Genomic DNA, 15,142 nt, shown 5'->3' with positions numbered 1-15,142 from the left:
CATAATATCATTTCAGGGATCAGTGCATAGATGCACTACCACATCTGTTGAGCTGTCTACTTTATATCTAGATCCACTGATTTCAAATCTACAGTGTGTGGGAAGAACAGAAGGCATGAGGGGAGAGAGAGAGAGAGAGAGAGAAGCAGGGTAGATGCATAAGAAACCTGGCTTACCTGTTGAATTTTTGTAAGTTGTTGAATGAGGCGTGATTGGGATGGGACTGGTTACTACACTGTAGTGCTTTAGAAACTTTTTAGCAATCCATGACTATGTTAAATACAGGGCTTGGCTACAGGATTGTGAATAAAATGTGAACTCCTCTTGAAAATACATGGAAAAACAAAAATTGTGAATAATGTGAAATCCACATATCTGGTATGGGTGTTTTTGGTTTTTTTTAAGTGTTAACTGCTATTACAGGATGGTAAATATGAGCATAGTATCAAGGTTATGATCAGTGTTATGTCCCTTCATGTTATATCATGCCCAGAACATGGTCTAAGGGCACATGATACAGCCATCTTCCTGAAGCTGAGCAGGTCTTGGTGTGAACAGGGCTAGGATGGGGAGACCCATGTATGCCACCTTTGGGGATAGGGCCATAGCTCAGTGGTAGAGCATCTAACACTGAGATAAAGAGCAGACAGAAGGATGTGCTTTGATCAAAGAGATCAAATGGCCATAAGAAAGATAGCACACACCAGGTAAGAGATTCAGTGTATAGCAATGTTTCTTCTAATAGGGATTCCCAGATTTTGACTACAACTCCCAGAATCCCCAGCTGCAATGGCTTTGCCTGGGGATTATGGGAGTTGTAGTCAACAATATATGGGAATCCTTGTTAGAGGGAACACTGGTGTATAGGTGCTTACATGCCAGTGCCAGAGGCCTCCGGGCCAAGATGGATAGGTTAGAGTGCTTGGTTGCTAATGAAAACATAGATATAGTGGGCATAATAGAAACATGGTGGAATAGTGAGAACCAGTGGGATATTCCTGGATATACACTCTATAGAAAGACCAGTGGCATACCGGGGGGAAACGGCGCCCAGGGCAAGCTATGGCCCTGAAATGGCCCCCCCCCCCCGCCCCCACATACCTGGCCCGGCGCGGCAGCCGGCGATTCGGCGGTTGCGGGGTGGCGATTTGGCGGCGGCGGGTCTCGAGTGGCGGCGGCGGTGGGTTGCCCGCCGAGTGGCGGCGGCGGCTGGTGTGGTGGCTGGCGGCATCCCATGGCCTGTGTAGCGGTGGCGCGGAGTGCAGGTAGTGACGCCGAGCCGAGCGGCCCGGTGTTGGCGTCCCAACTGCGCAGGTGCGCCTGGTGCGCCTGCGCAGTTGGGAAGAGACGCTGGGCCGCTCGGCTCGGCGTCGCTGCCTGCACTCCGCGCCGCCGCTACACAGGTCATGGGATGCCGCCAGCCACCACACCAGCCACCACTGCACTCGGCGGGCGACCCGCCGCCGCCGCTACTCGGCAGGCGACCCGCCGCCGAATTGCCGCCGCACGCCCGCTGCCACCCTTGGTGGGCGATCCAGGGGGGCGGCGGGGGGGAGCCACTTTTTGGCGCCCCCCACGTTACCCACCGGGGTGGCGCCCGGGGCACGTGCCCCCCCAGCCCCCCTATAGTTACGCCACTGAGAAAGACAAGGAGGGGAGAATTGGACGTGGAGTAGAACTATATGTTAGAAAAGGGATAGAATCTCACAAGCTAGAAAACCTAGGAAGATCGGAGTCCTCCATAGAAACTCTGTGGGTGATAATACGAGGCCTGAAAGGAAGGTTTAAATATTCTGAATCTTTTCTCAAAAGCTCCTCAATTTCAAGAATATACAAGACATCAATGTCAGCTTCTGACAAGAGACCAGATTTGGTCTAAGAATGCCAAAATGCTAATTCTTACTTTAATGAGTTCAACCCACTTCTCTTCTGCCAGTCACTACAGACAGAACTAGGATTGAATCCACTGAAACAAGATTTACAAAATTCAAAGAAAACCAACAGTACAACTAAACATTAAAGATATATTAACAATAACATACCAAGTGAGAACACCAAAAAGCAGCAGAGCCAATGGCTTAGAACCAAAGAACAGTCGCCAACATCAAAACTAAGGAGCAATTCACATAAACCTACTGGGCGGGTGGGGCGAAGGCTTCCCAAACTTTGCCTTCTCCCAGACAATCCTTGTAAGCCTGGTGGAAGTGTGCTCTGCACTGCCACACAATCAGCCCTGCTCCGTGCAACACAGATCAAGGTGGATCTGTGGCTGGGACTCTGTGGATCCCAAAACACAGCTGCATGGTGGGATTCCCCCAAGAGATGGGAGCTCTAGGTGCCCATCTGTGTATGTGTCTGGGCTGGGCAGCCCATGCTTGAACATGAGCAGGTAGCCAGGGGTAAGGGAACGCTTGTTCCCTTAATCTTGGCTAATAGCTGGACTTAAAAGCCTAGCTAGGCAGCATTAGCCCGCCAGGATCAGGCCCAATCCTGGTGGTTCTCATGTACAGCCTAACCCGGGCTGGGCATCCCTAGCCTGGGTTAGGCTGCACGTGAGAACAGTCTCTAAGTGTTCCATGTGGGAAATAGTTCCATGCATGCATGGAAGGAAGGAGCAATTTTTAACTATCACTCCTTCCCTTTGCATCCACTTGTGTCTTCTGAAATGTTCCCCACAACTCTCAGACTCATATTTCCAGGAAGCACAAATGGCTACAGAAGGAAGGGGATCACTGAAAAACACTTCCCCTTTGACGTGCTTTAGTTTGGACACAGACCAGTGAGTAGAAGAAAATGACTTGGTGCTGTTGCATGAATTCTTCCACAAGTGCTAGTGAAAAACTTCTCATAATGCAGACCCACAATGTATGGAGGGAAGGATGCATTATTTATAGTGCAAGAAACATAGTGAATAAGGACTATGCAGAAGTTGTAGCAAATACAAATATTTTGAAAACTGTAGAATTTCTGAAAAGAGCTTGTGAAAGGTCTTGTTCAAGCTTTGCAAATGGAGGAACTTCCTGAATATGGGATCACTTTCCCCTCATACAACACATTTATACTCAGTTGGAAACAGCTCTTCAGTGAATGCAAGGGGCTTTCTGTTGATGGAAGGGCACTTTTGCATCCATACCAATAGTAGGGCATAACAGGCTTGAAGACATAAAAAATGGGCCTGATTCAGTATATGGCTGCTTCCTACCCCATCTGCACTTCTCAACACTCTGCCATATAAGGAATGCAAAGCCTACTTGACCTCTAAACAAAATGGTGGGATATACTGATTCAACATTTTGCCCAGTTTCTTTTTCTGTGTAATGTGAGTCCATATTTGTTTTGAGTCTTTTTAAATGCAGCATCTGTCTAGCCTCTAAAAGTGATATATGCAAATACATTTCTACAGCGAATGTTTTCTCAGGCAGTCTGTATTGTCTTACATACAACCAGAATTTGGTTGTACCTGAACTCTGAAAGGTCAGTATTACTGAATGGCTTAATATGATTACAGGGAGAGAAGAGAACAAGACAGACTGACTAGGACTTCTGCTGGACTTTGCATAGGTCTTGATAAATAATTTGAAGTCAGATGAGTAAATATAGTCCCCTACAAGAGAGGTGAACTGAATGGGGATCTATGCATGTCGTTGATTTCAAATCATGGTCACGGGATATATATTTCTCTTATAACTGGATACCTGGTCTGTTTTGTACATATGTGTCTCACAATTTCTGAAGTAGAAAATTAATTTTATCCCTATTCTTTGTTAGCCTGTTTTCATCATTAACTGCCCCTCCCTCCAGCTTCTAGCCATGTGAATAATGTAACTAATACTAATCACCAGGCTAATCCAGTGTAAGCTGCTTCTTTTTTGAGAATCATAGCTTGACTCTTTGTTTCTTTACTACATGAGATAGTACAGTACATACGCATTAATTTGACTGACAATTGGAAGTTATGCGCATAGTGGGATTGTCTGAGAGCTCCCTAGAGACATGTGCACTCACCAAGCTCCCAGGCAGCAGCTCCCCTTGCCTGGCATCACAAAGGACCCTTCTATGCATTCGACTTTGTGTTGGGGGAGGACTCCCACATTCCTTGGAGTGAGGGCAGAGGTCACTTAGGCTGAAAGGGTCTGGGGAACTGTTGGGCTTAGAATCACTTTGTAGTGGGGAGTGCTGGGATTCTAGTGCTTTTGCTTAACCCTCATCCAAATTTTGGGGTGGATTTCCACCCCCACATGCGTAAAGGTGCATAAAGAAGCAAACCACTGCACTTCCAGCTATGCTCTCTTATCTGCACTCCGGTACACAATGTATCCACAAGTATGGCTGCTCATCAGTTATGATATATATGTTATTAATAAAAATATAACAAAGGGTAGAAAACTACCCCAAAAGTAGATTTGGCTTTCTATGGTGGCTTTCTATGGTGGGCTGGTTTCTATCCCATTTCCATGAAATCAACTGGGAGAAACCCACCCCAGAAATGGATGGGCTTTCTATGGTGAGGTGGTTCTCCCCCATCCTTTGGGATGGGGGAGGACACCCTGTTACTCTTTGGAAACTTCAGTTTTGTTTCCTCTGATGATGATAGTGTCTCAAAACAGTCGGAGGCACTGTATAGTTCTGTGCTTTCAAGTTAGGAAACCAATCCCTCCCACAAAGCCAGACCTAATGTTTGGAACAAGTAAAGCATTTGGAAGCATCCGAGTTCACAGAAGCAGGGATTTTAGTTAGCAGAACAAAGCCAAAGGATCACAACAGCAGCAACCACAATGTGTCAGCTTCAGTAAGCCTGGCATCAGTGAATCAACCATCTGCAGTATGTCTCTAGTCCTTTCCCATTTCTTCTATTGGGATACAGCCCAGAATGGGGGGTGTTGGAGCTTGGTTCCAGGTGGAGAGAGCAAGAAGATGTGGAAGTGGGGGATGTGTGGCACTGAACAGTCTGCTGAATCTCACTCACCTCCCAGTGAAGGTACCAAGATGATGGGTTGTATAACAAGCAAAAATGGCAAGAGGCAGTCTACAACCAGTCTAGTCTATCACTTGCCCACTGCACCATGGTGAAGTGGGGTCAGGATCCCCTCTTGAGAGGCCAGACCCCAGATAGGTTTAGTCCAGCAGGAAGAGGCAGTGAGTGAAGCAACTCCCCACCCCCAATCTTAGAGAGAGAAAGAGAGAGAAAGAACGAGAGAGAGCGCCACCATTCCCTCTAAGGTGCATGGCTACGTGAGTGCGCACCCCACCAAAGCCCTGTGTGCAACTTTCCCAGACTGCCGCTCACTTCCTCTGCAGCTGCTCCCCCACCACTGCCTTTCCCCATCGCTGCTGGGGCTCTTGTGAAGGAGGGAATTGTCTTTCTCCGAGAGTCCTGCTGCAGCGAATTCCCTCCTTCACAAGAGCCCGAGTGGTGCCTCCGCCCGCCTGCCCCTTGGGCTCATCTCCTTTTTGTCTCTTGTCTGTCTCCTTTCCCCCCTCCCCTTCTCTCTCTTCCTCCTTTGCAGCAGCAACAGGAACAGCAGCATAACCCTGGGCTCACCAACCCTCTCTCACCCCCTCCCTCTCCCATGGATCCCTGCACCTCCTCTGATGTGTCACCACAGAAGACATTATTTTATAGCCCTGATCTCCCCCCCCCGCCCAGACAGAAATTAATATATATTTTTGAAAGTTGGCTTAATAGTTGAATATTAGCTGAACAAGTTCATTTTTTTAAAAAGACGTGCTTTAAAATAATCTTAACACATAAGGGGGGAGGGACCCATGCAGTCCCCATTCTAACTTCCCTCCCCTGCAATACTTCTTTTTATTTTTTCATTTTATATTTTTATATCCATCCCTGTTGGCTTTTAGGAAACAACTAAAGACATCTTTTCAGCCAAGCTATTGGGTAGTTTTATGGGCATTTTAATTTGAACTTTAAATATGTTAAGTTAAATTACAAATAATTTGTTTTTGTTTTTTAAATTATGTGTGATCTTTCAACAGTGATTCTAGAAAAGGTTACAAAATGTTTTACTGCTTGATGAGGTAGCACTCGATCAATACACATATAATGGAGAATTTGGTTTTGCTTTCTGCTGGTTTTAGCACCATCCTGCTGCATATTTGACTGTGTTGGTTAATTTCTTAATTGCTATTGTTGGGGTTTCCTCCCTCCTCCCTGAGACAGGGAGGTGTGCCCAGCCAGCCGGTAGAGTGCCGAGAGAAGCTGGAGGCTCCAGACGCCAGGACAGACCTGGCAATTACCTCTCAGAAGCCAGAGAGGATCCAGAGAGATGTTCAACCGCTGCTGGGGGATGGGCAGGTGTTGCCCAAGAGGCAGCCGATTGGTGGATTGGGAATAGCCAGGATAGCAGCTCCACAGCTGCAAGCAGCTGGTGGAATGATAAGGCAAGGGGTGGAGCTGGGGAATGAGTCCCCTTTGGAGGCCAGGGATTGGGTGTCCAGGACACGTGCCTGGCCAGGGAAGACGGAGCCCGCCGAAAGCAAGGAGGAGTGTCCAAGATGCAGGGATTTATTTAAGGCAGAGGCTGCCGAGGATGAGCAGATCAGTCAAGACAGGGTTTGTGGGTCTGACAGTCTCCTGGAGAGGAGCTCAGGTTTTTGGCTCCCACTGATAGGTGAAGGGGGTAGTGAATAAACTTCCTTCCTTCCCCAACTCTGATGCAATGCCCGCGCTTATAATTTACTGTGAGAGAGCAGAAAGGGCGCTTTGGAGAATTCCTCCTCTCAAACGCCGGACAGCTATATTTGGCTTATGTGCCTTTCATGCAAAATATTTAATATTTTAAATATTTTCATGTTTTCAGTCAGTGTTTGTACACTTTTAGTTCTTGCTCTGTGCTTGTTGTGTTACATCATTGTTATTTATTATCATTGTATACCACTTTTCAATGGCCTGTGTGAGCTTTCCAGCAGCAACTGGTGGGCCACTGTGTGAAACAGGATGCTGGACTAGATGGGCCTTGGGCCTGATGCAGCAGGGCTGTTCTTATGTTTTAAAATATTCTGAAAGTGGTGTACATTGGACAGACTGTGGGCTGTACTTTTGGGGCCCTCCTGTTTCTGTGCCATGATGCAGCTGAGATGATTTGAGGACATTACAAGTAATTTAAGGTTTGATGAAAAACCCACATGACAGGAGACAAGACTGATTGCCCATCTGGCAACCATTAGAGGAATCTGGACCTTGTTTGTGCAGGAACTGCAGTGCAGCTACATTTCTGGGTCTGACCAGCAGTTGTTGAGCAGTTGCTTGGTTTCTGAGACGCAATCCCTTCTGGTAACACATGCCAAGCAAGCCAAAGAAGTACGGTTTGTAAATATGGTGGTGTTGTGATGCAAAAACATCTACCCACTGACATGAGATGTTTACATTGGGAAGCAAGCTGGACAACTGCAAGAAAGACAAGTAGACCTGCAAGTTGTGCAGCAATGTGCACATCCATGGAACAACTCCTGGAGCTGCTTACCCATGTAACTAATGGAAAAAAGATTGTATCTTCAACTGCTCCTCAGTATTTCCTTTCACTCACCTTACCACAGCCAGATGTAACTTGTGAGAAACTGTGTTCCCTTCTAGTATTGCTTGTTTTTGTTACATTTCCACTGTTTAAATGAAAATTTTAATTGCCTCTTTTATGCTTGTGGTGTGTCTGTATACTGTGCCTCTCTACTGAATTACTGCATAATTTTGGAAGACATTCATTCATTCATTCATTCATTCATTCATTCATTCATTCATTCTCTCTCTCTCTCTCTCTCTCTCTCTCTCTCTCTCTCTCTCTCTCTCACACACACACACACACACACACACACACACACACACACACACACACTGCACACCAGAGTCATACACCTTTAAAAAAAATGGCAAGAGGTTTAGTTTGTTCGTCTGCACTTATAATCAAAATATAACTACATTGAAGCTGATTTTATCTTTTGGTCTACAAAATGGCTGTTATCTGAATCTATTTCCCAAATTATTCTGCTGAAAACGTAGGGGGGAAATATCTAATGTAGTCCTAAAGTGTATTTATCTTTGTGTTATTCTACAAAGGCACCCGCTGCAAAGTTGTTGAGGAATAACAATGCACTAAAAATTGCTTGGAGCTTTGCCCACTCTGCTTTTGTTTGAAAAGAACAATTTTCAGTCTCAGAAAGGAAATTAGATATGTCCTATTCAACAATGCTATAGCCAGCTCTGGAAACATTAACTGGCTTTCACCTTCAGAATTGTAAAAGCAATCAAGTGGCTGCAGGTTCTACAGTTTATGCCATTCACTTCATTGTTGGAGACTGGCTGGCGAGACGGTGTCAAGTAGCACAGTGTTCTCACATTCAGAGCACTGAGGCTGCAGTCAATAGCCAGGATTCCCATAAGGATATACTCATATGATTGGGCATTATGCATTGCAGTGTAAGCCAGTGACAGCTGGGGCCCTTTCCAGAAATAAACTGGGTGTGAGAATGGGGTTAGGGGCGATCCCAGCACCAAGTGAACAAATCTCTTACTTAGAGCAAAATTCCAAACTGAAGACCTTAATGAGAGGACTTATATATTTATTATAATATATGTGGGACAATTTTTGTCCCACTTACCAGCCAAAAGGTTCTCAGCAATCTTTCATACAAAAATCTTTTAAACAAAGATTTAAAATCAATAATACCAGTACAATAAAGATGACTAGAGCAGCCAGCACATATCAGTGCCAGGCCAAGCAAACACAACGGTCCATCTATAAAACCTAAAGATCAAAAAAGCCTGGGCAAATAAACATTTTCACCTGGCACCAGGAGTAAGATGTCAGATGACCCTTCCTGGGCACAGTGTTCCATAGCTAGAGCACAACTGAGCCACCACTCAGTGGGGGAGCCCAAAGAACTTAATGTCTAAGGAGGCTCATGTGGGAGAAGGTGGCCTTTGGGGTATCGTGCTCCCAAGCCATTTAGTACTTTAAAGGTTAAAGCCAGCAGCTTGAATTCCCCTCAGGGGATGAAGCTACTCTGGGAAGAGCAGAAGGTTCCAAGTTCCCTCCCTGGCTTCTCCAAGATAGGGCTGAGAGAGATTCCTGCCTGCAACCTTAGAGACGCCGCTGCCAGTCTGTGAAGACAATACTGAGCTAGATAGACCAATGGTCTGACTCAGTATATGGCAGTTTCCTATGTTCCTATGAATTGTAACAGGAAAGAGGCCAGGAGCCAGCAGAATTGTCTTAAGAAAGACAAGGCATGTTCTATTCACAAAGTCCCAGTCAACAATCCAGCTGCTGTATTTAGCGTCAACTGAAATTTCTGAGCAGTCTTTAAGCACCACAGTGCATTGCATCAGTCCAAACTGGACATGAGCAGAGAATGAATAACACTGTCCAGAGAGATAAAATAGGGTAATATAATTCCTTTTGGGCCCATCAACATCAGAAGTTATCCCTGTTACCTGGCACTCCAAAATGAGGAAACTTTAATGTATTTGTTTTGGTGACGGGGAAGTGATACCCATAAAAACAAAATTGTAACACTCCGAAGCATTATCCATGAGAAGAGCTTCTGTCGGGTCTGCGGGGAGAGCGGGCTTAGTGGGGGCTGCAGGGATTGGGGGCTGCCTGGCCCCTGGAAGTCCCAGGATGCCCCACGCAAGTGCACGGGGCATACTGGGGAGACCCCTGAGCCCGGGAGGTTGGCTGCAGCCTCCCGGTTGGGGGTCTATTTGTGTGTCGTGTGCGCCACTCTGACAGACAAGCAAAAAAATGAGGTTAATGGAGCACTTGCTCCATTAACCTCATTTAAGGGGAGGGGAAATTAGGCAGGCTAGCCGCCTTGGGAGCACCGGGCTCGCCAACAAACCCGGTGGTTCCCACGCTCACTGGGAAGTGGGCTAAGCTCCCTTAGCCCGCTTCCCAGTGATCATGGGAATAGCCTCTCCATGATATATTAGGATTTTGTGGCTTGCCAGTAATTAACAATCATAGGTTACATCATGTTACAAAGGAATAAACTGATGCCCAGTTTGCCTAGTGAACCTCCCCAGAATATCTGTGGTGTCTCACCTCTTGAATTACTATTGTTATGAAGAGTGAGAATTTGACCACATTTCCCAGTTCATGGTTTACTGTGGTCTCTTTGTTATATCCATGCCTTCTGTGCATACAGTACTTTCCTCTTCTATCTGGCCATCATCACTCCTAATCAACATTGCATTGTGATCCTCTGTTTGCTTAACTACTTTTTATAATATATATTTTTCTTTTTAAAGCAAGTAACAAATTGAGCAAACTAAGCTATACAAATTTCATAGTTAGCCTTGAGGGATGCTAAAAGCTAAAGAGTAAGGAAACAGTAATTAAAAGTGATTACAATAAGAAGACTCATGCTATGAAATGTGAACACAAGTGTCCTTGACACAGGCAGAACTAGGCAGCAGGTTTTGATTTTGATTATAACTTTGCTTGCTATTTTAATAAACATGAACCAATATTCAAACTTTTAATATCCTGCTGCTTAACAATTTCCAAATAGCAATCCAGATCTTTTAAACAATGTCCCCCCACTCAGCTAAATTAATTTGTTTGGCTCTGCCTCTGCTTAGAAAAGCTGTAGCCTCATGGTAACTCTCTCTCCCCCAATAAGTTCATTTCCAGAATCACAAGCAATAGGTTTTTTTCAGCTAAGTGTTTCCGCATGTGCCAAAAGTGTCAGAGCTCACAGTTTGCCTGTGCCGTGTTAGCTTGAGTAAATCGAAGAGACAAACCCGGGAATGCACCTAGCTCTTAGCTATGCCAATCAAGGATACAATTATACATACAGCTCTTCCAGGAAGCGGAGACTGTGCAGGGAGTTTGAGGGCAGCTTAGAGATGTTGTTCATACTGAGATCACTGTAGAGAAAAACAGACAGAGACTTAATACAGCAGGCATCATCCAGCTGTTCATATGAAACACTGTAAAGTACTGCATTAATAACAAAAATAATAAGTTTGTCTGCTAGGGCTGATGAATTGATCATAGGATCCCATTTCTATGGGATTACTTCAAAGTAAGTGGTTTTAGAATGGTATATATGTTTTTTGAAAAATACTACATGCTGGCAGATATATTGCACAGACAATGTGGTCAGTGCTGAACTGCCCACACCGCTGCAGGAGTCTTAAGTACTAAAGCCTATGGTGTCGTGGAACAGGGCTTATCCATTACTACACAAAATTGTGCAATGCCCATTATTTACAATGGATGTAGCACTGCGTAAGTGTGATTGCAGTTTTAAGTAGTAGCAGACGAATCCTGTTCTGCAGCACTGTGGGTGATGTTTTAGATGCTCACAGTGGCATGGGTGGTTCCGAACTGGCTGCACAGCATGCCGCCTATTTTCAGCAATGTCTAAATATTACTGGCTCACATGCTTCGCAGGGTAATGCTGATGGTGCAGCACCATCTGCCTAGTTGTGACTTTCTAAAACACCACTCACACTGTTGTGGAATAGGGCTGTTCCACTGCAGTTTAAAATTGTGCAGTCACAGTTGTGTGATGCTACATCCATTATTTCTAATGGATGTAGCATCAAGCAACTGTAATTGTGTCATTTTAAGCAGTAGTGTAACAACCCTGTTCTACAAAAGTGTGAGTGGTGTTTTAGAATGAATGGTGATATATGTGGTGTTACTCTGGTGTTCTACATGAGTGGTGCTGTATGTTGGTGTTACTCTATGCAGCATATAAGCCAATATTTTGCTGCTTTTTATTATTGTCATATTTTTCAGTTTACATTATTTCAAAACACCACTGCAAAAAATTAAACAGCATAATCAGGGGGAAATTGTTCTTGGCATTCTTACAGAAAATAAATTGACATGGTAGAGACACTGTGCAAGATGAGCAAACACATAACATGCAGATATTTAAATATTGACTTATATTTAAGAAATATGATTATCCCTTTCTCTCGCTAAGCTGCATAATGTGAAATATTGCTCCAGGGATTTTGACCTATGTTACTGTTTCAGTACTGTAAAACAAATATTTTGATTCACAAAAATCAAATAAACAGCCTCAACATTTTTCTCCTTTGCAGGTTCTCAAGTTGAATTAAAGAAGCGAAATGAACCATAAAACAAGGGTGCAATGTGATCCTGCTATGTAACACAGTTCTTGGTGGCATTTCACAGTAGCTCCTGGCACAGGACGTCTAGAGCAGTGATTCTCAAACTTGGGTCCTCAGGTGTTATTGGACTTCAACTCCCATAATCCCCAACCAAAGGCCACTGAGGCTGGGGATTATGGGAGTTGAAGTCCAATAACACCTGAGGACCCAAGTTTGAGAATCCCTGGTCTAGAGCATTCTAAGCCCTGGTCACAACTCAAACTAACCAATTAACCATAGTTTTATATTATGCCCTGTTTAAGAAGATTAAACGAAATCCAGTGTTTTCAGTATGACAGGAAAGCACAATTATCATGGGCGCAATTCATTGGGAAGTTCTCCTGCACAAGCACCTCTTAATGAGAACTATGTAAGCTTGCACATGGCCCCATTCATTTCAATTCAGTTTGTACAGGAACATTTTTCTCAGGTTGCAGATCAAGCAGTAAGTGGTGCTGAATACAGAACTCTCACCTTTTGGGAAATGTTGTTATAAGGGAGTGATCTGAATTTTATTGCGGTGTACATTTTCAGTTGTTATTAATGAGGCTGCTTATTCATGCCATGGGCTAAAACTGCTTTTAGCCAGCACTCTTAAACACATACATATGTTTTTTTCTAGTTTGCACCTATTTCCTGGATGGCACATAATTATACAGGACAAAGTAGGAAATAAGTGACAAATCTATTAATACTTTCATAACAATTATTCATTTTCCACTAGGCATGTATTGTTTAGAAATCACTTCAGAAGCTAATTTATTAAACAGAGCTAGTGTAGTTATTAAATTCACTTTTGCTGTAATGTTTAATCATGCCATTCTTTCTCCTCAGTAGTTGGCTACTGCACCTTTATTTTGGCAAAGGAACAAAAGATTTTTTTTTTTGGCAAAGGAACAAAAAATACAGCAAATGAAATCCTATCAGTCAAATTAATTATATATTCATGGATAAAAAGATGAAGGCTTTGGGGTGATGTATTTTCTACATGAGCCAATAGTGGGTTTTAGTGAATACCTCATAACTCAAGGGGCATATTCAGAACAGGACTGATTTCTGGAAGAAGAGACCGACTCCATTCAGGAGCATATATCCAAGTATTAAACTGATACTCTGACAAAGTCAGATACACTCTCAAACCTAGGTCCCCCGTTAAATCAGTTTCTAGCTTGACAAGTTATATATGGAAATAAAATCAGGAAACATGAATCAGGCCAAGGTCTCAGTTTCAAAGATCACACCAGTGAACACCTGTCACAAACATCATATGAACTGGCCTTTCTACATCATCTGTATTCTCCGTCTCTCTTTTCTCTCCCCCTCCCCCGCCCATGGCCCTCCTAGTCAAAACACTGCACCTCTTCAATCTGCTGATGTGAAAGTACCAGTGATAGGAATATGTGGGCAATTTTGAGAACACTGTCAACAGAGGAGAAAGATGCCACCATGCCAATGGCGGTTTGTTCTTTTCCTTTGTGGGAGCCCTCAGCTGGGCTGCTCTGTTGGCTGGAGGCAGTTTGGAGCTCAGACCTGATTGTGACTGGGCAGAGGTCAGCACTGAACCAGATCTGGGACTTGTAAACTGCTGTAAGGTAGAAGAGGAGTGGACCTGAGCACTGGAAGGTCCAATCTCAGTATCTGGTACCACAGAAGATGGCAGCCAGGCAGACGATGCCATAGTTGGTGCTGAAGTCAATCCAGGTTAATCAGAAAAAAGGGATGCTAAGGAATGTGAAATGCCCTTTCCTACAGCAAGGTACAAAGACAAGAATCAACCTTGTGTTCCTTCACAGGGCACAACAGGCACTTATTGTGGCAGTCTAGAGGTCAATTTGCTACCACAACAAACATAAGCCCTTAACAGCAGTCAAGGTGAGGCTGCAATAAGGGCAGTAGTAGGATCGGGAAGGGAAACAAAGGGAAATGTTAAAAAGGCTGGTGGGGGGGAGGGGATGGAGAACAACAACAACAAAGTGACAAATAATAGAAAGAACATCTTCTTTTCTTTTCTTTTGGTCAAGCTAATTCATGAGAAAAACCAGTGAGGAAGTTCCAGTTGTTCCAATAGTGCTGTTGTGGCAGCAGTGGTAGAAGATGAACTGAGGAGAGAGTTCCAAGCCACACTTTGTGAGCATGCATTGTTGCATTGGGAGGGCTTGGCTTGGACCAAAAATCTTTAGGCTAAGCTTTAGAAGATTTCAATAGTGGTTCGGAACAGGTTTAGATGGAAGTGCAGGTGAGACTGAATTCACCTGAAATGCTGAATTCTATTAGTGAGCAAGTGACAAAAACCTGGCCATATCACATTGTAGCAGGCTCTGCACCTGTCATGAAGGTCCAAGATCTGGATTCAGCAACCTTGGCATCAAGGAAGGAGTTCTGGGGTGCTCAGGACCCTGAGTCTAGTATTGACTGAGAAACTCTGATTTCAATTTGGAATGGGCTCAGCTGTAACAAATTATTGGCGGGGGAGGGGGATCAAAGTAAATGACATTATTTCTGAACCCATTCTGAAGTTTGAGGTCAGGCAAATACCCAAGGATATAATCAGGACATCGTGGGACCCAAGCACCTCCCTCTACCATGAGTCTCCAACCCCACTTGATCCTCCAAGGATCACTGCTTAGTCTTAGCCCTGTCTACAGCTCCTACAGTGTTCTGTCCAGGGTGTCTGATGTTGTGTATGCCAATCTAGGAACCTGATCAGCATTGTGTGCTCACCATTGCTGCCCACCAGCCAGCCAGCCTGCCTATCACTGACTCCATTTTTGCTGGGATTCTTATCTCTGCAGGCTTTGGTTCTCAACTGGGAAGCATCTCACTTAAACCTTAATTACTTTCCTATGCTAGATCTCCCATATTAAAAAATTGCAGGCATTTATTATATTTATTTAACAGTTTTATATCCCACTTCCCAACAACAGTATCCAAGGTAGCTAATAAGGTGGTGGTAGTGGCAGCGGCGGCAGCGGCAGTACTAAGAAATGTAACACAAAGCCTGTT

The 15,142-nt window shown here is 44.4% G+C and overlaps 1 protein-coding gene across 3 annotated transcripts in view; it reads right to left on the bottom strand.

Annotated features, from left to right (window-relative positions):
* LGR5 (leucine rich repeat containing G protein-coupled receptor 5) overlaps positions 1-15,142 on the bottom strand; it is a 119,791-nt gene that overhangs the window by 58,814 nt on the left and 45,835 nt on the right. For all 3 annotated transcript variants that reach the window (XM_053258518.1, XM_053258519.1, XM_053258520.1), the window contains exon 2: positions 10,808-10,879. In XM_053258518.1, the coding sequence (XP_053114493.1) occupies positions 10,808-10,879 (72 nt within the window). The remainder of the gene's footprint in view (positions 1-10,807; positions 10,880-15,142) is intronic.

This window comes from Hemicordylus capensis, chromosome 5, assembly GCF_027244095.1.
Source record: "Hemicordylus capensis ecotype Gifberg chromosome 5, rHemCap1.1.pri, whole genome shotgun sequence".
NCBI lineage: Eukaryota > Metazoa > Chordata > Lepidosauria > Squamata > Cordylidae > Hemicordylus > Hemicordylus capensis.
This window is presented reverse-complemented; position numbering and strand designations above follow the sequence as displayed.